Consider the following 24,714-nt stretch of genomic DNA (forward strand, 5'->3'; position numbering starts at 1 on the left):
CACTATTCAAAATCTTTGTACTTGATTCTTGTTACTGAAACACCAGGGGTTTGGTTGAGGTCTGGCTGCACGCCACACAGAAAGACAATCACTGAACCAAGTATTGCCAAGGAGGAAGGCCTTAATCAGGTGCTGCAGCCCAGGAGACACGAGCTCAGTCTCAAATCCATCTCCCTTACAGACTAATGCCGGGATTTATATAGCAGGGAAGAAATGTAACAATGTTTAAGAAAGCAAGAACTGGGGAGGGGCAAGGAAGCAATCATGGTGAATGAGTGCAGTGTTGTGGTGAGTTTCAGTCCTTTTTTTGAGAGGCCTGAAGGTTATTTCCTGAGGAAGGAACTCAGATAAAACAAAAGTTTCAAACTTTAAGACCAGAAGGGTTAGTTTCTATGTTTATCAAAAAGAGCAGTCTATGGGGCTATTGGGTTGGTTTCATTTGGATCTATACTTACCAGAGAGGATCTCTGACTGCCATGGCTAAGGCAGCACCCAATCTCTCTGTATGTCCCTGGCCTGCTTCATTTTTCTGCAGTGCATTTTGCGTTTGTTATTGTTGTTGTTGTTGTTTTTGAGGCAGAGTCTCACTTTGTTGCCCAGGCTGGAATGCAGTGGCCTGATCTCAACTCACTGCAACCTCTGCCTCCCAGGTTCAAGCGATTCTCCTGCCTTAGCCTCCCAAATAGCTGGGATTACAGGCACCTGCTGCCATGCCCAGCTAAATTTTTTGTATTTTTAGTAAAGCCGGGATTTCACTATGTTGGCCAGGCTGGTCTCGAACTCCTGACCTCAGGTGATCTGCCCACCTTGGCCTCCCAAAGTGCTGGAATTACGGGTGTGAGCCACCACACCCCAGCCTTCTTCAGTGCATTTATAAATATTTATTTGTCTACTTGTCTCCTGTGTGACTTCCCCCTCTAAACTAGAAGCTCTGTGGAGGCAGGGCCTATGCTCGCTGTTACAGCCATAGTCCTCAGAACACTGTGCTGCTAACATTGTAACCAGAAAACTGTTAAATAATAGACCGCTGTAGTACAGTACTCTCAGGGGCTGTTGAGTTGTAGAAAATTTCCTTTACATTTGCCCAACACCAACATCTCTGCTTTCAATTGTTTTGCTATTTTTATTGTTTTTGTGTTGTTTTTTTTTTCTCCTTGGATATCACTTCTTACAATGGTGACTCTGGCGGCCTTAACATCAGTATTGCCTCTTTCCTATGACTTGATGCTCTTTATCTCTACGTCCAGGAAATGCTGCTGCTGTGTCCTAAATAAGAGTGAGCCAAGCCGCAGAAGCGTGCCTGTGGAGGAGAGCATTAGCGGAGTGCGCACGGCACGGCCTGTCGTACTGCCTGGGCTAACGCTCAAAGCTGTGCAGCATCAGCAAAAATGACTCAGGGCCAAGTTTCCTCAAAAAAACGAGTAATCGAACACAATCTTATCAGAGATCTCTTCCAATTCTATCATTCTTTCCAGTACTTTCCCTGAACTACAGCAGTAGCTAGTTTGGCCACTCCAAAGTCTTTTTCTTCCTAACTTCAACGTTTTAGCTCCTTCTTCATCCATCTAAATAAAGAAATTGGTAGTGTATTACCAAAAGGAAAGTAAGATTGTGCTCACCATGATGTAATGGATACGAATTTTAACGTTTTGTCATAAAACATATTTCTTTATGTCGGGTGGGGCTGGAGGGGGAGTGCAGTGTGCCTGATTAAGGAACGGGTTCTTCAAAGTCTTCAGAGCTAAGACACTATTCTTTAAAGGCCTCCTCAAGAAATACCCAAGCCAGAAAATCTATGTGAGTCATGTTTGTCTCCTCTTTCTTTCTTCCCTCTACTCTGGTTCTACAAGAAACTGCCATGGGACATTTGCTTCTTTATTTTCATTTCAAATTTCAAGTTTTTAATTTGTAATTTCGAAACTATAGTTGAAAACATTGCACATCTTAGCAAAAAAGTCCCCACTATAAATCCCATGAAATGAATTTCTTATAAAATCCTCACCTTTGAGGAGTGATATGCTTCCCTTTTCATGACAAAGGGTGGAGGTTAATGCATCGTGCTCCCCTTTTAGCCCCATCTGTTAGGAAACTAAGAGACAAATGTAAGCCTCCATCTTAATGCACCTACTTCCTTTGCCTCCTTTGTTTCTCATTTACAATTTTTACTTTATTACTTTGATTGTATAACAACTTATATTATGAGCCATCTTAAATAATCTTTGGAAAAATAAGATTATTGAATTACATTTCATGAGAATATTCTAACACAAGGCCACGCACGGTGGCTCACACCCGTAATCCCAGCACTTGGAGAGGCCAAGGTGGGTGGATCGCTTGAGCTCAGGGGTTCGAGACCAGCCTGGGGAACATAGCGAAACCTCGTCTCCACAAAAAATACAAAAATTACCTGGCCGTGATGGGTCATGACTATAGGCCCAGCTACAACGATGGCTAAGGTAGGAGGATCACTGGAGCCCAGGAGGCAGAAGTTGCAGTGAGCCGAGATTGCACCGCTGCACTCCAGCCTGAGTCACAGAGCGAGACCCTGTCTCAAAAACAAAGAAAAGAAAAAAAGAATATTCTAACACAGGCAAGAGTGAAAGATGTCTGGACAATACGTCCTCTTCTAGGAATTCCTGTAACTGAGAACCAACTTATATACACCATGTCCCAGAGGGAAGTGCTGATCTAGTATAAATAGGATCTTCACCAGCCTGAGAATTCAAGGGCAGAACATTATTTGATTTGTGGTTATATATAGGGCATCTCTGTCACTCAACATAGCGCCATCACTTGAGCATAACTTTGAACTACAGGCAATTGTTACCTAGAACAAAAGGGACTTTTTTTCAGGTAATGGATGAGGGAGGCAGGACCTCTGTAGGAAACTACTACTGAAGTCATGTTAAAACAGAAACAACCACCACAACAAACACCACCCCAGTCCCAGAGATCGTTAACTGAACTGCTAATGGCCACTGTTCCTATGTGGGCAATGTAATTATTTGTAAGCGCCTCTTAGCCTAGGGCATTGGATCAAGAATATGAAGTGATAGGAAATGGGAGAACAGGAATGTAATTGATATCCTGCCCTTACATTATTTCCTGAATGGTCTCCTCCTAGACTTGATGCAAGGAAGCACTCACTTCTACCTCATCCACCTGTTAAAATGCCAACCAATAAGAATAAAAGAAACCATGAACTGTTTCACTCATCCACTATTTTAGAGCATAACAAATGATAAATCCTGAAAAAAAACATGACTTACTGTGTCTCTAAGAATACTGGGGAAAACCCTCAGTATTTATAAACCATTATTAACTGTCATTTTTGTTATACAACACTTTTATGGTACCAGCCAACTTGATACCTGCTATAGGGTTTCCACAACTATAATATCTTCAGTTTGTTCAAGGTGAGTATGGTGTCTGTTTTCTCAGCCTAACAGACAAATATGCTGTGGCAACATGTAAATGTATGAGCTGAAATATATTGAAGTAGCACACACACGAAAACGCATTACTAATGCTACAGTGCAAAAGATAATACTGGTTTGTATATAAGGTGAAACTTATATACAAAGGACCATTTTGTTAGTGTTCAAATTGAAGTATCAGTTAAAATATATCTAATTATTTCCATACTTGCATATCTTAATTTGTTCTGACCTTGATACATAAAGTTCTCAACTATGAAAACATTGTGCAAATGAAAACATGTTTCATCTGTGCTGCTACGTTTATGTCATAAATGGGTTCCTATAGGTTTATGAAGTCAATTCCATTCTTTTTGCGGACTTTTGCACCTGCCCTCCATATTCACCCATCTATTTTACCTGCAGACAAAGAAGCAAGATATTCAAAGCAGCTTAATTAACCTGCTTCCATCACAACTGCATTTGTATAGAGAAATGGGCTTCCCAGAAATTTTACAGTTTGCTCCCATTTGTAGTAAATAGATCTTATGTAGCCTTGTCTATATTGGTCACTGTGTGGGAAATACATTTTTCATATGGAATGCAAAGATTCATTTCAGTTTAGGTGTGGCAAAAATAACCAGAAATTTATAATTAATAAAACTTGAGTAAATTATATTTCTTTAAGTTTTTAAAATATTGTATCCACTTGCTTATTTCTAACTTAGTCTTTTAAGAGTAAATGTATTTACATATTAAGATTATAGTAATATATCAATTATATTATGATCATAATATTATATAGATCTTTTGAATTCTTCTTTCCTTTAGAAGTCAATCCAAGAAGAAAAACGAAGACCGAGGAAAGACAGGTAATTATTCCTGATTTCAATCAGTCATCTTATTCAAACAAAAATAAAAATCCATGTGTTCAAATTATGATTTAAAATCACCTATTTTAGGCCAGGCGCAGTGGCTCACGCCTGTAATCCCGGCACTTTGGGAGGCCAAGACTGGCGGATCACGAGGTCAGGAGATAGAGACTATCCTGGCTAACACGGTGAAACCCCGTTTCTACTAAAAATACAAAAAGAAAATTAGCCGGGTGTAGTGGCGGGCGCCTGTAGTCCCAGCTACTCAGGAGGCTGAGGCAGGAGAATGGTGTGAACCCAGGAGGCGGAGCTTGCAGTGAGCCCAGATCGCGCCACTGCACTCCAGCCTGGGCAGTCGACTGAGCGAGACTCCGTCTCAAAAAAAAAAAAGAAGTCACCTGTTTTATATGGATAGATTTGGAAAGTAATGTGCACTCAATACTTTTATGTTACAAATATGTGATTTATGTATAATTTATAAGATCCTGCCTACTGGAAATCTATGGAGCCAGCATAGCACTAAGAATTTAAATATGTTTTAAATGAATCGTACCCTCCCAATAGATAATTTGCTTTTCTTGTTCCATGGAATGGTTTTGCTTGGGCAATTTGAACATGCCTGTATTCATGAATTTTCTTTCTCCAACTCCTTTTTGCTTTTTCTCCTTCTACACATGCTAAATCTTGCTGCTTGTAATTTTTATGGATTTGTTAAGAAGATAAAGTTTGGCCGGGCGCGGTGGCTCACGCTTGTAATCCCAGCACTTTGGGAGGCCGAGGCGGGCGGATAACGAGGTCAGGAGATCAAGACCACCACGGTGAAACCCCATCTCTACTAAAAATACAAAAAATTAGCCGGGCGTGGTGGCGGGCGCCTGTAGTCCCAGCTACTCGGAGAGGCTGAGGCAGGAGAATGGTGTGAACCCGGGAGGCGGAGCTTGCAGTGAGCCGAGATCGCACCACTGCACTCCAGCCTGGGAGACTGAGTGAGACTCCGTCTCAAAAAAAAAAAGAAGATAAAGTTTATGTTACCTGCAAGTATAGCACACTTAAATTCACATTCTTCTCCTTTTCTTATATTTCCCACTGATATTTTACTCTTTTAATATTATATCACTGTTCTAATAAATGTTCACGTCAACCAATTTCCAGACAGAGTGCTAAGAACAAACAAGAGCGTTTCTGTTAAGCATGAGTGAACATCGTTCTTCATTTCTGAATCAGTGACATCCTGAAAGTCCTTTTTAGATTAGTATCTGTAATTTGCAAAGTGTGTTTTCTTGGGAGCACTGTAACACCTGGAGGTTTTCCAGACCTACCTGTTTATCTCTTAGGAAGTCCCATCAGACTACAGATACTGAGCACCATAGGAACCAGACTGTGCCCTGAGTAGAACCAAGAATTAACATGGGCACCCTTGTGTGTATGTCATGTGTGGGTGTTAAAATCTAGCACAGAAATTAATCCACTAAAGAACAAAGAGTAAAGGGAGGCCAGAATGTTATTCATGAAGGAGGTAAGTTAAGATCATATGTGTATCAATGTACTGAGGACTGATAAAATTTTAAAATGCTGAGTATTAGTACACAAAGGAGAGCTTTTCTGATAATGGCCTAAAGGTCAGTAGTGACTGCTGATCTGGACTGGCCAAACTGAAACACTGCAATCACTGGCTATTCTAGTAACCACTAGTTTGGTGCCAAGTTCAGTGCAATAGAACCAGGAAAATGTGCTCCCACAGCTAATGTTCTATTCAAGGTAAGATATGAAGGTTTTTCTTTCTTACTTATGGGATATACTGTTTTTCCCACATTTCAAGACCTTCCATTTCTATTGACATGTGTATGTTACTCTAAATTATAGTAAACACTTTTAAAGAAAAAAAAGTATCATATAAGTTTGAGTAGAAAATTAGATTGATGCAATGGTGTGTTTGTGTGTTCATTTACAGTCAGGGAAAATTATTAGATTTGGAAGATTTCTATTATAAGGAATTTTTGCCCAGTCGTTCTGGACCAAAGGAACATAGCCCTAGTTTAAGAGAACGAAGACCACAGCAAGAACTCCAGAATCAATGTATTAAGGCTAATGAAAGGTAAAAAGCTAAACTTTAAAGTACAGCATTAGCAGTTTTATACTCATAATTTCATTTCTTAAGATATTTCACTTTATATATAGATGAATGACAAAGCACTCTTATTGAATATTGCATCTTTTGAGTGATATAGTGTTTAAAAGTAACGTCATGTACAGTGTTGTAGTAGAGTAATCAGACACCTCAGTTTTCCTAGCAAAAACTGAGTTTATACCTGTTTTCTTGGTGTAATTATTAACAAAACCTCCTGTTATTTAATAAAAGTACTTCAGTTTGGATGATAAATTATTATATGGTCATCTAATTGTAAGCAATATATCATATCCAAAATCTATATTCAAGCTCAATGTAATTTTAATTACTCATTGGTTTCTTAATTATGCTTATTAATTTCTCAGAATCAATGACATCAGACCCAAAAACATTTGAGAGAAAGACTCATGGAAAAATGCATATTTTGGACTTTTATTCTCACCTTGCCACCAACTTTCTGACATTAAGTAAATTATTTTGTAGCTTATTTCATACTTTGGGAATTTTTTTCTCTTTCCTCCCAAAATATTTGTGGCTTTTTGAGATCAGGGTACATAATAAAACAAACATGGCATATGAAAAATGGGAGTAATGAAGGAAAACAAAAAGCTGTTCATCCAAAATTCTAAATGAATATCCTGTAAGTCTAGGGTCCTCAGAACCCTCACCCATTTTACAGCATGACATGGTGGTTAAGAAAAGAAGTTTTAGAGTCACATGGACTTAGGTTTGGATCCTGATCCTGCTGCTTAGTTGTTGAGTGACCTTGCTCATGATAGTTGAACTCTTTAAGCTTCATTTCCATATCTGCAAAAGAATTTACTAATAACTGCCTCACCATGTTGTTGTAGAGACTAAATGTAGCAATAGGGTACTTAGGAGAGGCATAGGAAACGTGTTCCATCAGTGGTGGCTATTGTCATCTTTATTTGCTTTTTCAGAATCCATCTGAACTATGATATTTGCCCTTTGCCTCCAAAAGAAGATGTGCTCTTCCATCTTGGGATCCAGAACTGTAATATGTTGGAGCTTAGAGATGTTCTAGTCTAATCACAGAGCTCTGTACAGAAGAACACCAAATGCCAGAAAGATTAAGTGATTGGCCCAAGGTCACACATTCAGTTAGTGAACTAAAATCCCAGATGTTCACTCCCTGCCCATTTGCTTTTCACTGACTTACCTGCTTCTCATTTTAAAATCTCACCCTGCCCCTTCTCCAATGTATCCTTCCCCTTCCCCCCACCGGCAGATACACGTCTGCTATGAAAGCGTTCTATCCCTGAAATACTCCTGATATAGATTAAGTGATGTCTATGGATGTGTATTTAGTATCCACTGGAATAAATGCTAGCAGCTAGCATTGTTGACTGCCTACATTGTGCTAGGCACTATGCTATCGTCTCATTTAATCCTCACAGCAACCGCATGAGGCAGTTATGATTATTGCCCCATTTTATAGATGAGGAGGCTAAGTCTACAAAGTTTAGTGACTGCAAAGAGTCACCTAGATGATAAGTTCATGGAGCCAGAATTTCTAAGTTTAGAGTTGATGGCCTTAACCATTACTCAGTATTTCTATCCTATGCAAAAGATCATGCTGGGCATTTGAAGAAGGGGTGGATAGAATAGTGCATAAGATGTGATCCTTACATCCAAGTGCTTGATTCTAGAGGAAAAGTATACTGATATAACAAAGCTGAACAAGGTAACTCAGATAAGATTTTTTCCCTAAACTAAGGAAGATGACAGAGACAAAACAGCCTTGACAGTATCCTGAATTTAAAATAGAAAACAAAAACCAAACAGCAAAATAGTGCTATTGAAACAATTGGAGAAATTTGAGACTAAGCTACATGTCAGAAGATTTTAGTGCACAAAGAATATCTTTTTGTGTATATACACGCACCAAGTATTGGCATTGCCCAAGAGGGTGTAAGTCTGGGAGTAAGAGACAACAACAATGGTGAACCGAGTGCCTTGTGATTTTTTTAATTGACAAATAAAACGTGTATAAACTTATGGTATAGAGCATGATGTTTTAAGATAAGTGTGTACATTGTGGAATGGCTTGATCATGCTAATTAACATATAAATTACCTCACTTAGCTATCTTTTTATGGTGAAAACACTTAAAATCTACCCTCAGCAGTTTTCAAGTACACAATACATTTTTATTAACTATAGTCACCATGTTGTACAATAGATCTCTTGAATTTATTCCCCCTGTCTAACTGACATTTTGTATCCTTTGACGGATCTCTCCCCAGTCCCGCGACCATTCCCTGGTAACTACTCTTCTACTCACGGCTCTGTGTGCTTTGTCTTTTTTTTTTGGCTTTCACGTATAAGTGAGATCACACTATATTTGTCTTTCTGCACTAGACTTCTTTCACTTAGCATTCTGTCCTCCAGGTTCATTCGTGTTGTTACAAATGGCAGGATTTCTTTTTTTTTTTTTTTTTTTGAGACGGAGTCTCGCTCTGTTGCCCAGGCTGGAGTGCAGTGGCGTGATCTCGGCTCACTGCAAGCTCCACCTCCCGGGTTCCAGCCACTCTCCTGCCTCAGCCTCCCTAGTAGCTGGGACTACAGGCGCCCACCACCACGCCCGGCTAATTTTTGTTTTTGTATTTTTAGTAGAGACAGGGTGTCACCATGTTAGCCAGGATGGTCTCAATCTCCTGACCTCGTGATCCGCCCTCCTCGGCCTCCCAGAACCACGCCCAGCCAGATTTCTTTGTTTTTTAAGGTGGAAGGGTATTCCATTGTGTACATATACCACATGTTCATTATCCATTCATCCATTGATGGACTCTTAAGTTGATTCCATATCTTGGCTCTTGTGAATAATGCTGCAATGAACATCTGAGCGCAGATTTTTTTTTTTTTTTTGAGTGAGTCTCGCTCTGTCATCCAAGCTGGAGTGCAGTGGCGCGATCTTGGCTCACTGCAACCTCTGCCTCCCAAGTTCAAGCGATTCTCCTGCCTCAGCCTCCAGAGTAGCTGGGATTACAGGGGCGTGCCACTATGTCCGGCTAATTTTTATATTTTTGGTAGAGACGGGGTTTCACCATGTTGGCCAGGCTGGTCTTGAACTTCTGATCTCAAGTGATCCACCCGCCTCGGCCTCCCACAGTGCTAAGATTGCAGGCGTGAGCCATAGCACCCAGCCTAGATATCTTTTTTACATACTGATTTCATTACCTTTGGATATATGCCCAGAAGTAGGATCATATTTATTTTATTTTATTATTTATTTATTTATGTATTTATTTATTTTTGAGACACAGTCTTGCTCTCTCAACCAGGCTGGAGTTCAATGGCACAATCTCGGCTCACTGCAACCTCCGCCTCCCAGGCTCAAGTGATTTTCCTGCCTCAGCCTCCCAAATACCTGGGATTACAGGTGCCTGCCACCACACACATCTAATTTTTGTAATTTTAGTAGAGATGGGGTTTCACCATGTTGGCCAGGCTGGTCTCAAACTCCTAACCTCGGGTGATCCACCCACCTCGGCCTCCCAAAGTGCTGGGATTACAGGCATGAGCCACCATGCCCAGCCTGTTTTTAATTTTTTGAGGAACTGCCATAGTGTTTTCCATAATGGCTGTACTAATTGACATTCCCACCAATGATGTGCAAGAGTTTCCCTTTTCTCCCCACCTTTGCGAACATTTGTAACCTTTCATCTTTTTTATAGTAGCCATCCTAACAGGTGTGAGATGATATCTCATTGTGTTTGTAATTTGCATTTCCCCAATGATTAGTGATATTGAACATTTTTTCATACACATGTTGACCATTTCTCAGTCTTCTGAGAAATGTTTATTTGGGTCTTTTGCCCATTATTTAATTGGGTTATTTGAGGGTTGTTTTCTGTTTGGGTTTTTTTTTCTAAGTTGTATCAGTTCCTTATATATTTTGGATATTAACCACTTATTAGGTGAATAGTTTGCAAATATTTTCTCCCATTTAAATGATTGTTTCTTCATTCTGTTGAATGTTTCCTCTGCTGTGCAGAAGCTTTTTAGTTTGATGTAATCCCATTTGTCTATTTTTTGCTTTTGTTGCCAGTGCTTTTGAGATCACAATCATTGCCCAGACCAATGTCATGGAGCTTTTCCCTTATAATTTCTTTCTTTTCTTTTCTCTTTTTAGGCAGCATCACATGAGCTAGCCCCTATATTTTCCGGTAGTTTTGCAGTTTCATGTCTAATGTTTAAGTCTTTAATCCATTTGGAATTGATTTTTGTATGTGAGATTGCTTTTTGTAAGTGAGATAACAATCTAATTTCATTCTTCTGCATGTGGACATGTGGTTTTTCCAACACCATTTATTGAAGAGACTGTCCTTTCCCCATTGCGTGTTTTTGACATCTTTGTTGAAAATCAAATGACTGCAAATGTTGGATTTATTTCTGGGCTCTCTATTCTGTTGGTCTCTGCATCTGTTCTTATGCCAGTACCATGCTGTTTGACTTACTATAGCTTTGTAATATAGTTTGAAATCAGGTAGTGTGATGTCTCCCAGCTTTCTTCTTTTTGCTCAAGATAGCTTTGACTATTTGGGGTCTTCTGTGGTTCTATACAAATTTTAGGATTGTTTTTCCTATATTTGTGAAGATGTCATTGGAATTTTGATAGAGATTCCATTGAATCTGTAGATTGCTTTGGGTAGTGTGAGTGTTTTTCCAATATTAATTATTCTGATCCATGAACACGGAATATCTTTCCATTTATTTGTGTCATCTGCAATTTCATTCATCAATGTTTTATACTTTTCAGTGTATTGATCTTTTACCTCCCTGGTTAAATTTATTCCTAAGTATTTTTTGTAGCTGCTGTAAGTGAGATTGTTTTCTTGATTTTTTTTTTGATAGTTCATTGTTCTCATGGACTTTAAATGAATAAAAGCTGGTGGCAGGCAATCAGTGATTAGAGAATGGCACTAGAGGAAAAGAGGACAACAAGAGGCTGACATCTGCTTGTCTCCTCTGAAGATGGGACCTAGTGGGGTCTCTGTTGGGCAGTGGTGAGAGATGTGGGGTGGTTAGGGCATAAGCTGGTTTTAATTATGGCAAGATGATCAATGGAGGATAAAAAGGGGAAAATAAGATGGAACACAAGTGCCTCAGTTAAGAGACAGGAGAATTGGGAAAGAAGCATCAACAAAAAAAAGAGGCAAAAGGATACAAGGAGGAAAGCATAAGATTTGAGCCTACTGGATTTGAATCTGCACTCCACTTCTTACTAGCCATGGCAACTAGGATCAGTCTGTTTTCTCATCTGCAAATTGAGAATAACAAGAATCTAAGGCCTTGCAGTGTTGTCCTTAGAATTAGAAATAATGTGTGTGATATACCTGGCAGATAGTCGATACTTAATATTCTTAAAACAGAAATAAGCTGAATAAGTATGAAAATTCAAGTCAGTAACTCAGAAAAGGATGATCTGCTCCTTCAGTACCCATCATGATGCTACTTGACCTTCCCTATCAAGTATCCACTGGGCTCAGGATGCCCTGAAAGACCTTGCCAAAGGTTTTTTGTTTTTCTTTTCCTTTTAATTCCCTGTTCAGAACGGACCAGAATAAAGGCATATTCCATCTGCAGGCTACATTCTAGACCTCTCCTTTCATCATTATTTTCATTCATTTGCATATACTTCCAATGGCCTTGCCCTCTCTCCTTCAATTATATTCAACTTGCAAACTCCAATGCTGAGTAAAATCAGAACAATTTAATCCCACTTAAAATTATGGCCACACCTTAGGCAGGCCCTTAGTTACTTTGCAATATTACATTTCCCTAAAAATTCCTTATGCCACTTTCCCGGTCCACTCTTTCAAACTTCCTCCTCTCTCCTCAAACCCTCCAAACTTCCTGGCTCTCAGCTGACAACCTTCTTTTATAACAGTAGCAGATAACAGACACATGCTGAATCTATCAGTGGTCTACCACTTACCCATCTACTTCCCTCAGGATTCTATGGATGACCTTTCCACCCTCCTAGCTAAAGTGAAACCTTCCCTTTGTGCACTAAATCCAAGTGCTATCGTTGACACAAGAGCATTGTCCTGCAATTGTCCCCTGTCTCTTCTGCACCTTGAATGTTTGTTCTATTTCCCAAATCATTTCTGGCAATTAATGAACATGATGCATTCAGATCCATCATAAAAAGTACCCTTGACCCAATCACCCCTCTACAACCACCCACTTTTTCTGCTCTTCAGTATAGTAAATGAATAATACATGAAAGAGTAATGATACTACCTCCTGCATATTCTTTCTTCCTATTCTCTTGACCTGCTTCACTCAGGTTTCCTCTCCCAGCACGACACTGAAATTGCCTCTGCCAAGGTCAACAGCAACCTCCGTTCTGCCATGCTCTGTGATTTAACACCTATGTTACTCATTTTTTCTTTTAAGTACTTCATTCATTGGCCTTCAGGACAGCACTTCTCTTGGTTTGCCTCTTGCTTTACTGGCTGCTCTTTCTCATTCTCCCTGCTGACTTTTCTCATTTCACTGATCTCTCAATAATGGAGTGTCCCAGTCCTTTGCTTTATCAACATGCACTCTCATGACCTTAAATATTTTCTGAGTACTTAAAATTCCTGGCCCGGCACTATGGGTCATGCCTGTAATCCCAGCACTTTGGAAGGCTAAGGCAGGAGGATCACTTGAGCCCAGGAGTTCAAGACCAGCCTGGGTAACATTAATGGGATCCTGTCTCTACAAAAACATAAAAATAAAAAAAGTAGCCAGGCATAGTGGCTCATGCCTGTAGTCCCAGCTACTCAGAAAGCTGAGGCTGGAGGATCAGTTGAGCTTTGGAGGTTGAGGCTGCAGTGAGGCTGTTATTGTACCACTGCACTTTAGCCTGGGTGACAGAGTGAGAAGGAAAGAGACAAAGAAAAAGAGAGAGAGAGAAGGGAGGGAAGGAAGGAAGGAAGGAAGGAAGGAAGGAAGGAAGGAAGGAAGGAAGGAAGGAAGGAAGGAAAGGAATTGTCTTTGTACTTAAAATTCGTGACCTGAAGTATCTAGCCTTGCCATGACTTATGTATTTGCTATCCTCTTGAATATCTAATAAATATCTCAAACTTAGTATAACCAAAACTAAAATGTTTATCCCACTGCAAAAATTATGCTTCTCTGCAGCCTTCTCCATCTCATTAAATGACAGTTCCATCCTTCCAGTTGTTTAAGCCAAAAGCCTTGGGGACATTCTTGGTTCTTCTCTTTCACACCCCACATTTAATCCATCAGTGAGCCAACCCTTTCAGTTCTACTTCCAAGTATGACCAGAATCTGGCCAGTTCTCACCCCCTCCTCCACAAGCCTAGTGTAAGCCACTATCAGACTTGCTTGGATTACTACAGAATCTCCTAACAGGCCTTCCTACTTTCATCCTGGCAGACAGATCCTGTTATGAGTGATTCCTCTGCACAGAACCCTTCAATATTTCTCTCATTGTAAGTAGAAGTCAAGTCCTTGACGTAGTATCAAATTATCTGAACACTAAATTATCTGAACACTCTATCCTCATTCCTCCTCTCATCTCTTGCTATTTCCCCCTCTTGCTTACTCTTTTCAAGCCACAGTGGTCTCCTTGCTGTTCCTTGAACACGATGTGTACACTCTGGTCTTGCGGCCTTTACATTGCTTGATCTATCATCCTGCAATTACTGCCCTTCCCCACGAAATCTGCATGGCTCACTCTCTTCCTTCAGGTCTCTCCTCATATATCACCTTATCAGAGAAGCCTTTCCGACCACCCTGTATGAAATTGCCTGTACACACATGCACACACACACACACACACCCCACTCTTTCCCCATTACCCAGCTTTACTTTTCTGTGTAGCACCCTCTCACCCCCTGGTGTTTTCAAGTTGTCTGTGGGTCTCCTGCACTAGACTATAAACTCCATGACAGCAAGGACTCCTGCTCACCTGTCACCTACACTGGTGGCTGGTACTTAGCAGGTGCTCAGTGAATGAATGAATGAATGAATGGGGAGTGAATGGATCTATGTAGCTGCATTTTTAGGGAATACCCCACTTCCCAGACAAGCTGCAGAATCTAAAGGTAAACATTGGCAGGGGTTCCCAGCAATGGATTCAGAAACTTAGCCCAGCAGCCTCATTGAAAACATTGAAACACTGAAAAAGCCAACAAGGCCCATAGCTCTTGTTGTCACTTACGGAGCAGTTGGTCAGATTTTGAGCGAGCATTTTTTAAAGAAACATCTGAGCAGTTTTAAAATGAAAAATATCGAGTGTCTATTTGGGCAATGTGAGTTTTTTCTGTTTGACCAAAGTGTGTTAAAATTAAGGTATTAAAATAAATATTTGTTTATTGAATTATTGCAATCCAAACTCATCTTTCCAAACTGCACCTTCTGAAGCTGTACTTAGCACGTATCTAAACACCATCACCAGGCTCCACCAGCCCCTCTGCTCCTCAGCTTAGAGGAGTTTTGAAAACTTGCTGAGAATTATCGCAGATACGTTTGGCCATTATCCAGTCATTTCGATTGTGCCTTTCCTAAATGTCCGCGGTTGGCAGAACGTGAGAGGAAGCGGACCCGCCTAACTCGGGGTAGGTGGGGACGTGCTGCTCACTGTGGTGCGGTTGACACTTGGGCCCTGGGTTTCGCTTGCAGGTGCCGAGAGGCTGAGAGCCCCGAGAAGGAGGAGGAGGAGAAGGAGGAGGAGAGAGGGCCAGCAGCCAACCCCTACGACTTCAGGAGGCTTCTGCGCAAAACCTCCCAGCGCCGGCGCCTTGTCCAGCAGTCCTAACCGCTCAACGAGGCAGACACTGCCGTCGGAAGGCGTTCGAGCCTGCGGGGCAGCAGGGGCCAAGCAGGCACTCTGGGGCTGGCACCAGCAGGCATTGAAGCTGCGGCCCTGATCTCCGCAGAGGCTGCCTGCTGCGTTCGGCCCTCAAGTGCCCAGGCCGGCCTTCAGTGCTCCGAAAGAAGAGACCTGGGAGCCCTCGGGAAACCTCCCCCGACGCCTTCTCTCCGAACTCCCGCACCCTCCTTTCTCACCAGCCCTCCAGTTGGGGCAACCCTGTCCTTCTTCCCCTAATCTATCTGTGTGTGTGTTTTTGTTGTTGTGGTTGTTTTTGTGTGTGTGATTCCTGTGGACTCCACTGCGCCTGGGATCTCGCCAACCCCTCTCTCATTTGGGGTGACTGAATTCACAGATTTTTTTTTAATTGGAAACGGCTTTTCTTGGCCAACAGAACACTTGCTAGCGGTTGAATCTTAGAGAAAAAAGCCCGGGAGGGGTGGGGAGAATTTCGAAGATGTACTTCATCTCAGACTTGCTCTTTCTCTTCCTTTGGTTATTAAGGTTACTAAATAAAGGAAGTGCCTTGGAAAACCCGTGGTTTGCGTGACTGATCCCTCATTTTCCCCTCTGGGGCTTCTGCTATAAGGCTGTGCTGGTGACGGTGCCCAAGGCGGGGCGTTGAGGTGCCTTCATCAGGGAACTCCGAGCACCACCCAGCCACTTGAGACAAACACAATCTAAGCTAAAACCCCTTGCCACACAAACGCAGGGGCCTCCAATGTCTAAATCCCCAACACACCACACGTGCTTGCCTGCACGATGCCTTCCCAATCTGTGTGACTGTCTTTGGCCCCATCTATAAAGATGCTAGTGCCCCCACTGGGTGGAACTGTCAGATTTCAGGTTCTCCCGGTCTGCAGATTTGGGGCCATCTTTGCTACTCCGACTTTGTGTGTATTGAAAATGGGGGAGGCTAGTGGGTGGACAGAAGTTTGCATTCCTGGGTTGACTGCACCTTATTCTAAAACCCGGTTTAAGCTGTTTTATGAAACTGACATTCCCATCTAAGCAACCCGGAGAGGGTGAGGACAGGTGATGAGGTCGTTGCATGGAATCGGAAGAAGGGTTCTGACCACGATGGGGCTCACCCCTTGTGTGAGTGCCCTTGGCTCCTGCACCCACAAGCCGGAGTCAAAAGACTCTGGGGAAATATTCCAGGAGTAAGTGAGGGCACGTGCAGGGGGCTCAGAACGTTTGTTGCGCCGCTGGTCCACAGGGCATGGTAATCTCGCCAACTCAAACAGTTGGCACCAAAAGGTCCCCAGAGCCAAGTCGTGTAATCTCTTCATTTTACAGATGCAATGCGGCCAAGGGGAAACCTGCAGCTATAGCAGGGCAGAGTCCAAGTGCCCTCCAGGCCTTCTTTTTCCCTGGGTTAGCGTCACAGCCTCGCTGGGGTTGCGACAAAGTAAGGCATGACCCTCAGCTGTGCGAATGCACTGAGCAGCCAAGTATGGCCCAGTACCCAGGAAACCAGCACAGCAGGTCACCAGAGAGAGGGGCTGGGAGGGGCAGGGGTGTCTAAAGCCCAAAGTGGCCTGGTCCCCTTCCACCTCTAGCTGCCTGTCCACTTGCCTCCAGAAGGCCTGGGTTTGTGGGGAAGGTGGAGCAGGGATCAGGGATAAGGAGCAGTAAGCTAAGCTCAGCTTTTCTGCCTGGCCACCCTTCAATCTAGGTTTCCTTCTCTTCCTTCTTGGGTGGCCCCTGAAGACAAGAGCCCTGGCACTCAGCCCCTTCAATTACTTCTGTTGGTGTAGGGACAATTTATGGAGGGAGGCAACAGACTCCCTCCCTAAATTTTCCCTGCACCAATGTTTTAAGTGAGAATAGAAAGGAGAATGGCAAAGGCTTGGTGAATGCTTGGTTGCAATATTTTTGTGTTCTTCCGTGGTTGTTTCCTCTTTTTCTTTCCATCTTCCCTTCTTTCTCTGCCCTTTGACGTTTAAGCACGGGAAGGACACAGGAAAATGTGTGCCAGACACTCTTCTTTGGGTGAGCCTGAGACCCATATGTTGGTAAACCAGACACCGAAGGAAACTGTCCCTACAAGTCGGAGGATTGGGTCTGTCTCCCCTCATCTGAGAAAGGGCTTTCCAAAGCGGCCACCTTCCCTTCCCATTCACTGGCTGCCTCCTTTGTGAACTAATGACTGTAATTATTACCTCCCAGAGCTCTTTTGTTATCTCCAATCCCAAGCCCCGGAGAGGGGGAATGGGCTCTTTAGTGAAATGAAAGTCATTACAAAGCAAATTACTGTCTAGGGAGGGACAGCCTTCAGGAAAGACAAATCAGATCCCGGTCTGCATCTGAAGTAGGGTGTGTTTAAATAAAAAATGTAAATATCACCATTAGATCCAAGGTACTCCAGAGCTGTGGGATTTAATGGAGTTTAAGCGGTAGCACTTGAAGCCATTGCTTTACCAAAAAGAAAAAAAAATCAGTTAAATTCAGGTGTTTTAATCTGTTTCTTCTTTGGGGGTTTTGTGTGATTTAAATGCTTGCTTTTAAGAACCTTTATGTTTTCAACTATCATCCATAATAGAAAAGTTCTGCAACCCGAGACTGCTGGCTTGAAGCAAAACCTTTGCAGGATTTGATATGGATTTCAACAAAGAACCAGCCCCTGGGAGGCTAGAGAGAGCTGCGGAGCTGCCATGCCTGAAGTGCAGATGGCTGAACCACAAGTCTTTAGGTTTCCGGGGTTGTTATCGTGGTGACCTGGAGTGTCAGAGCCAGGACCGCAAGAAAGAGGAGCCAAACTGAGCCCTGAGTTTTCGACCACCCGGGCTCCCACAGCCTGGTCCAGACTTCACCTAGCACCCTCAGTGCCAGCCTTCGGCAGGACGCTATCAACGCCCGACTGGTTCCCTGCTCTCACCCTGGCTCCTGGGCCCAGCTGCCATAGTGTGGATCCCATGACTCCTCAGGGAACCCCTGGACTCAGGCACGCGAGAAGAAGACAGCGCTTTGTGGAGAGAATTGACCAGGGACAGTTGTGCCCGAGCACACAGGACTTGGGCCTGTATGCGTCCAGCATGGGCCGCAAGATGTCCCTTCTAAGCGAGGGTCGAGGGGGTGCTCGCCCAGACGGGATCCCCGGGTCTCTGCTTTGTTAGCAGCTTTGGTGGCTGGTTCAGGAGGTCAGAGAAATAAAACGGCTTGTGAACACAATGGAAATGACAGGCGCTCTGGCCAGGCGCGGGGAAGGCAGCCGCTTCGGGAAGCCGACCTCAGCCCTTTCCCGTCTCTCCCTCCCTCCCTCTCCCCCAGAGCCCCGGAGCTGCGAGGTGCACTTGAAGTTGATCTCCACCGCCAGGAGAATGCAGCGCAAACTGTCAAAGGGCTCCCAATCCTCAGGGCGTCCTCCCTGTCTGTAATAGCTTTTTGCAGAAAGGAAATCATCAGAAAGATTCTGACTTTCTCCTCCTTTCTTTATTAGAAGAAGAGAAAACCCTTCCTAATACGCCTCAAAGAGAACCAATCTCGCGCTTCCGGGTCACCCGCTACCGCGAAGATTCTCTGGGGGCGGGGTGGGGGGGATTGGTTTAAAGCCCCTTAAAACGACGGCCCTGCAGGCGATGCCTTCTTTCCTACTCGGATTTGTAAAGCCGAGATTGCTTAGTTGGAAACCCTGTTCTCCCCTCCCAGGCACACACAGATTCCCCTTACACGCAAGCAGCGGGCCCTTCCACGCCTCCGCGGGCCAAGGTCAGCAAATGCCTTGATTCCATCCCCCACCCGCCATCAATCCTGCCGACTGGCCGCTCTGCCTCATTCTCTTCCAAGAAGTTTCCATTCGTTTTATTTTTTTTTCCCCAGCCCGAGGTCCTCAGTAGACTCCAGCGTGGATTTTAATTGCCTCAATCAGCAGTCATTCTCCCCAGCCGTCACTCAGAGCCTGGACGGTGGGTCCCGCGATCTATCCCTTGGCTGCGCAGGAACGGTGCGTCCCCGGGTACGGCGCGGTTCAGCAGGCAGGCGTCAGGTTCTACTAAGGCGCTGAAATGAGCCCATCAGCGGGTAGGAGCCCTTCCCCCGCCGTCTCCTCCCCAGGCTCGTGAACGGCGCCTGATGCCGGCCTGGGGCGCCAGCTCTCGAGGTCGCAGCGACCTCAGCACCTGCTTGGAGGAAAGCGGCGCGGGAACCCCGCTTCCTTTCCCTCAGCTGGAGCCAGACCTCAAACAACACCCCAATAGATGCACACAGAAAACTCCTCTGGGCCACGCTTCCCGCCTCGCCGAAGTCTCCCCAGTCTGCCCCTCGCTGACGCTGGCGTGCAGCGGCCGTGGCAGCACCCGGGACAGCGGCCGCCCGCACTTCCCGCCTCCGGCTCGCCGGAGGACGCGCTGGCACGCCTCCCACCCCCTCACTCTGACTCCAGCTGGCGTGCACGGTCTGCCTCGCATCCTCACGACTCAGCTCCCTCCCTCTCTCGTGTTTTTTTTCTCCGCCGCCCCCTCATTCATCCCCACTGGGCTCCCTTTCCCTCAAATGCTCTGGGGCTCTCCGCGCTTTCCTGAGTCCGGGCTCCGAGGACCCTTAGGTCTTCTTAAAAGAGTCCCCATCTCTTTTAAGGCTCCCCGGCTTCCAAAGGGTTGCCACGTCCCTAAACCCTGTCTCCAGCTCGCATACACACACGCACAGACACGCACGTTTTCTGTTCCTGCGTGACACCCGCCCTCGCCGCTCGGCCCCGCCGGTCCCCGCGCGGTGCCCTCCTCCCGCCACACGGGCACGCACGCGCGCGCAGGGCCAAGCCCAAGGCAGCTTGCCCGCAGCTCGCACTCGCAGGCGACCTGCTCCAGTCTCCAAAGCCGATGGCATCTCCGGGCTCTGGCTTTTGGCCCTTCGGGTCGGAAGATGGCTCTGGGGATTCCGAGAATCCCGGCACAGGTAGGAAGGAGAACGGGGGCCTGCGGCGGGCGAGTTTGGCGGTGGTCTGGGGTTTGCGGAGCTACGGAGAAGACGAAGGAGGTTTTTCCACCTGCAACAGGAAACTTTTTCGGGCGCTTCTCCCTGCTTTTGGGCTAAGTCCTTGACGGCCCAAGAGCTCAAGACCTCTACAGCCTCTTGTCCCCTGGGAAGACGCCCAAATAGTCTCGGGCCCCTTCCACAGAAGGTTGGAAGAGCCCCCCCAAAGACCGCGGTGTCTCGGGGACATGGAATTCCATGGGCCTGGGGCGCTGCTAAGATCCGGGTGTCTGGACCCTGGGGAGGGACGGAGTGACCGTGAAGATAGAAAAAAAAATGGGAAAGGTGAGAGATTTCTTGGTCTAGAAAGACAGCCTGCGAAAAAAATGGATAGCTTCAATGTTTAGGAAAACTCGTCCAAGCTAGGCAGGGAGAGGAGTTTGCCTGAGCCGATTGGCACCTGGAAGGGCAGCAGTGTGGGCTTCTCCTTGGGAAACAGATGAAGGAAATGAGGGCTGGCCCGGGCCGCCAGCCTCCCGCACCTGCCGGCCTCACCGAGTCCTGAGCGGCCCCCAGGAGGAAGGCGGCCCCTTCTAGGACCCCGGACTGATTGATTTTCACACAGAACGAAATTTCACACGTCCATCTGTTGTTCTCTTTCTGCCTCGCTGTCTGCCTGCCTGTTCTTCCTTGCAGCGCGAGCCTGGTGCCAAGTGGCTCAGAAGTTCACGGGCGGCATCGGAAACAAACTGTGCGGTGAGTGCCCAGGGACCCGGGCGGGCAAGGTCGGCCCGCGGGATCCAAGCCGTCTTCTCACCTCCGCATCCGGGTCAGCGGAGTCGGGGTTTCCTGGCTGCGGGTAGGCGGGAGCGAGGGAGCCGGGCCCGGCGAAGGATTGACGAGGCCCGCGTTCGGTGTCCTTACCCAGCCCTGCTCTACGGAGACGCCGAGAAGCCGGCGGAGAGCGGCGGGAGCCAAGCCCCTCGGGCCGCCGCCCGGAAGGCCGCCTGCGCCTGCGACCAGAAGCCCTGCAGCTGCCCCAAAGCGGATGTCAACTACGCGTTTCTCCATGCAACAGGTGAAGACTCGGCCGGGAGCCCCGGGGCGCCCCTGCCGCTCTCTCTGCCCCGCCCACCGCGGCCGGTGCGGGTCTGGCGCTGAGAGCCGGACAGGGGCGTCGAGGTGGCAGTGGAGGCGGGACCTGCCAGAATTTTTAGATAAAAGCGAGAAATGAGGGACCTGCCCGCTGGGTCCAAGCCCCCGAACCTGGCCTCCGAGCTCCAAGAGGGCTCTGAGGCCGTGGCGCTCTTCCCCCAGCGCGGTCCTTGGGGCGGCGGGTGGCCGATGATCCAGGTGCTCGTGGGCGCACTGAATCGATGACGGCTGGCTTCCCTAGGCCGCTGGGGCCTCGGGTAGGACTCGGTTTCCAAATACCGTGCCCGAGAATTCAGAATTGCATTTTTATTTCACGAGAGTGATTTGTAGCTGCAATCGCACAAGAGAACGATTCCATTCACATGAAACCCGCGCGCCAAGTTTTACCCCCGGGCACTTACACACCATCTCCCAAATGTACGCGCGCGCACACACAGGCAGACACACATGCACACGCTCTCTCACACACACACACACACTCTGACTTTAGAAACAGCAGGCCTTCCTATCAGACCAGAGATCCTAATGCACCTGTTCCACTTTAGTTTGCCCGAAGGCATTCGAGACAAACACTTCTGACGTGAAATATTTCCGTAAACATGTAAGATGGTTTACTGAGAAACAACGTTTAGGACGAACTCCTGCGAACTAGATAAACGGAGGTACACGCTCTTCAAAAAAAGAAAGCAAACAATATAAGTTATGAATTGAAATGCAGTAATTAATTTGGGGAAGAGGAGAAATCGTAATTTATCTCATTCATTCCCTTCACCTTTGAAAAATGTCTCCGTTTTAAAGAAAAATGTTAGTGCGTTTCCAAAAGCTTTATTTAGCATGAAATCTCTCAATTCAAAGAAATGTTATTGCCTCAACAAGATCTTGCCTCGAATATTTTCGAAGTAAAATTAAAATGTGGCATTTTAATTCCATTCTTTAGACCTGCTGCCGGCGTGTGATGGAGAAAGGCCCACTTTGGCGTTTCTGCAAGATGTTATGAACATTTTACTTCAGTATGTGGTGAAAAGTTTCGATAGATCAACCAAAGTGATTGATTTCCATTACCCTAATGAGCTTCTCCAAGAATATAATTGGGAATTGGCAGACCAACCACAAAATTTGGAGGAAATTTTGATGCATTGCCAAACAACTCTAAAATATGCAATTAAAACAGGTATTGTCTCATCGAAGATAATAAAGCTCTTTTTTCGTTTAAAATTTTTATTTTATTTTTTTCTATAAAATGTTTTGTTTGATGGAATTACTGATATTTTCAAAATTGCAAAGTTATTTTCATCATGTAAAAAATAGTCATTATTAGAATGATTCTAATCCAAAGCACCTTCCACTGTTATTGTTCATGCTTCTGAAGTTGATAACGTCAGAAACATGATTTAAGTGTAAATCATCAGATTTTACATTGCATGTATTTCGACACGGAGGTTAAACCACTGGTGTAGAAGCAAATATTCATCAGCAGAGACCAAGTGGAGAAAGAGAATATGGAAATAAAAGCTCCAAAAATGCATGATCCAAACAAAAGCCTGAATACCAGTGCTGTGCTGGTATTTTCTTTGGCATAAAACTGGTCAGAAACAGGACTCACCACCCTATTAATCATTGAGCGGGAGGGATGTTTTCACATTGTGTCAAATGGCCAACCTTTCAGATTTGAATTCACATTTTCACTTGTTTTTCAGGAAATGTGCACAACACACAAGCAGACATGATACAGACTAGCTTAACAATTCAGCCATGTTATATAAGGATGTGTGTTCCTCCCAGCCACTGTATATGTGAGATAAAGAAAAAAGGGGGGAGGGGCAAATCAGATATCCTTAGGAGGAAATTTTTTTAAATGTACTTTTGTGGTCTCCTGGCTTTTCACAGGATTCTTTATATTCCATCCATGTTACAGCTTCATTTATAACATTTGTTTGGGTGCATTCCGAGCTTTCATGTTATCTACACGAAGTCAGCTATTCATCTGCCCAGGTCTTGATTACCCTCGCTTTTTACGTTGTCTCTAATCATCCTGATACACAATGGCTGACATTTCATTAAGGCAATAAAAATAAGTATGAATGAATTTCCAGGGGTGAGGAGGACTTTGTGGATCTAAATTGATGTGTAGCCTTTAAAAGATTTGCTAGCAAATAAAAAATGTGAAATATGACATGAACATTCATCACCATAGAAACGTCATCTTTTTAGATTGCAAATTTTTTGCTGATGAATTAGTATTACGCTAATCAATAACAAACATTCTTAAAATGTTTGCTGTGAGAAGTTTAGTTCTTTTTTTCTTTTTGTTCACATTATTTGTACCAACAGAGAAGAAAGGTAGGCATACAAAAAGCCTTGGGACATAGATTTCTGTCAAAGTCAGGCTATGGAATAGGAGTTTTGAAGGTGTATTAGACATCATCCTCAATTAACATTCATGAGGAACCCACGTGATGTTTATACCAGGCATTAAAAATTTTCCTACCCCCCTCAGCTTTTCTTGCATTCATAGTGCAATCCTGAGTGATGCTTTTAATTCATTTTTTGACCCATTCCCCATATCTTATATTTAGACATGTTAATAGTAAATTGCTACTTATTGTTTGTATTGCTACCAAACCAAAAAGAACCTATGGAAATGTTTTGTGTCTTCATCCTTGAAAGTTAGTGGTGCCTGAAATGCAGTCTACAGAGTTAAGTTAATGGGAACTGCAAGTCAATGAAAGTAATAGTTCTGTCTATCAACGTTGCATTTAGTGCCAGGAAAAGATGGGCTAATTCAATACTTACATTTTGCCATAATGCTTGTGAAACTTAGGTGCCACTGTAATGCATTTTATTTAAAGTAGATAAAAATGTGATGGATTAAGTTGGATTTCTAAGCAAGTCATATCAATTTAATCTCTCAATAGTTTTCATAACATATTTAGTCTGCTGGCCTTTTCCTTCAAATAGCATTTCAAAAAATTAACAGCAGTCATTTTCTCTATTCAGCTGGCAACTTTATAGATTTCTGTGCTATAACTGTCATACTTGTCATCTAGTACTATTTAGGGTATGTCAAATTAGTTACTATCCCTGCTACTACCAGACATTTTAATACTCCTCAAGAGATTATTTTATAAAATGCATATTATCATCTTGTTTCTACTGAGAGACCTTAACCCGATTTCCACTTGGGCTCCAAGCTTAGAGAGGAGTGAAGGGCAGTGGGAAAATGAAGTCTTCATGGATTGTTAAAATTACCTCTGTAAAAAGAAATGTTGGAACACGGAAAACTGAGCAGAGAATGATAGAATTCCAGAATAATTTGCATTTGCAGAGATCATTAGATTTGGTGCTAGTGGTGGTGGTGCTGGCTGGGGAAGAGTA

The 24,714-nt window shown here is 44.3% G+C and overlaps 2 protein-coding genes across 2 annotated transcripts in view; both read left to right on the top strand.

Moving 5' to 3' along the window:
• Positions 1-15,806, top strand: part of MYO3A (myosin IIIA) — a 282,829-nt gene extending 267,023 nt beyond the window's left edge. The window contains exons 33-35 of the mRNA XM_055274926.2: positions 4,248-4,288; positions 6,240-6,383; positions 15,081-15,806. Coding sequence (XP_055130901.1) covers positions 4,248-4,288; positions 6,240-6,383; positions 15,081-15,216 — 321 coding nt within the window. The 3' untranslated portion in view covers positions 15,217-15,806. The remainder of the gene's footprint in view (positions 1-4,247; positions 4,289-6,239; positions 6,384-15,080) is intronic.
• Positions 15,807-20,080: 4,274 nt separating this feature from the next.
• The window catches only part of GAD2 (glutamate decarboxylase 2), a 91,999-nt gene continuing 87,365 nt past the window's right edge, over positions 20,081-24,714 (top strand). The window contains exons 1-4 of the mRNA XM_055274927.2: positions 20,081-20,166; positions 20,881-20,940; positions 21,113-21,262; positions 22,277-22,510. Of these exons, the coding sequence (XP_055130902.1) occupies positions 20,091-20,166; positions 20,881-20,940; positions 21,113-21,262; positions 22,277-22,510 (520 nt within the window). The 5' untranslated portion in view covers positions 20,081-20,090. The remainder of the gene's footprint in view (positions 20,167-20,880; positions 20,941-21,112; positions 21,263-22,276; positions 22,511-24,714) is intronic.

This window comes from Symphalangus syndactylus, chromosome 4, assembly GCF_028878055.3.
Source record: "Symphalangus syndactylus isolate Jambi chromosome 4, NHGRI_mSymSyn1-v2.1_pri, whole genome shotgun sequence".
NCBI classification, from domain to species: domain Eukaryota; kingdom Metazoa; phylum Chordata; class Mammalia; order Primates; family Hylobatidae; genus Symphalangus; species Symphalangus syndactylus.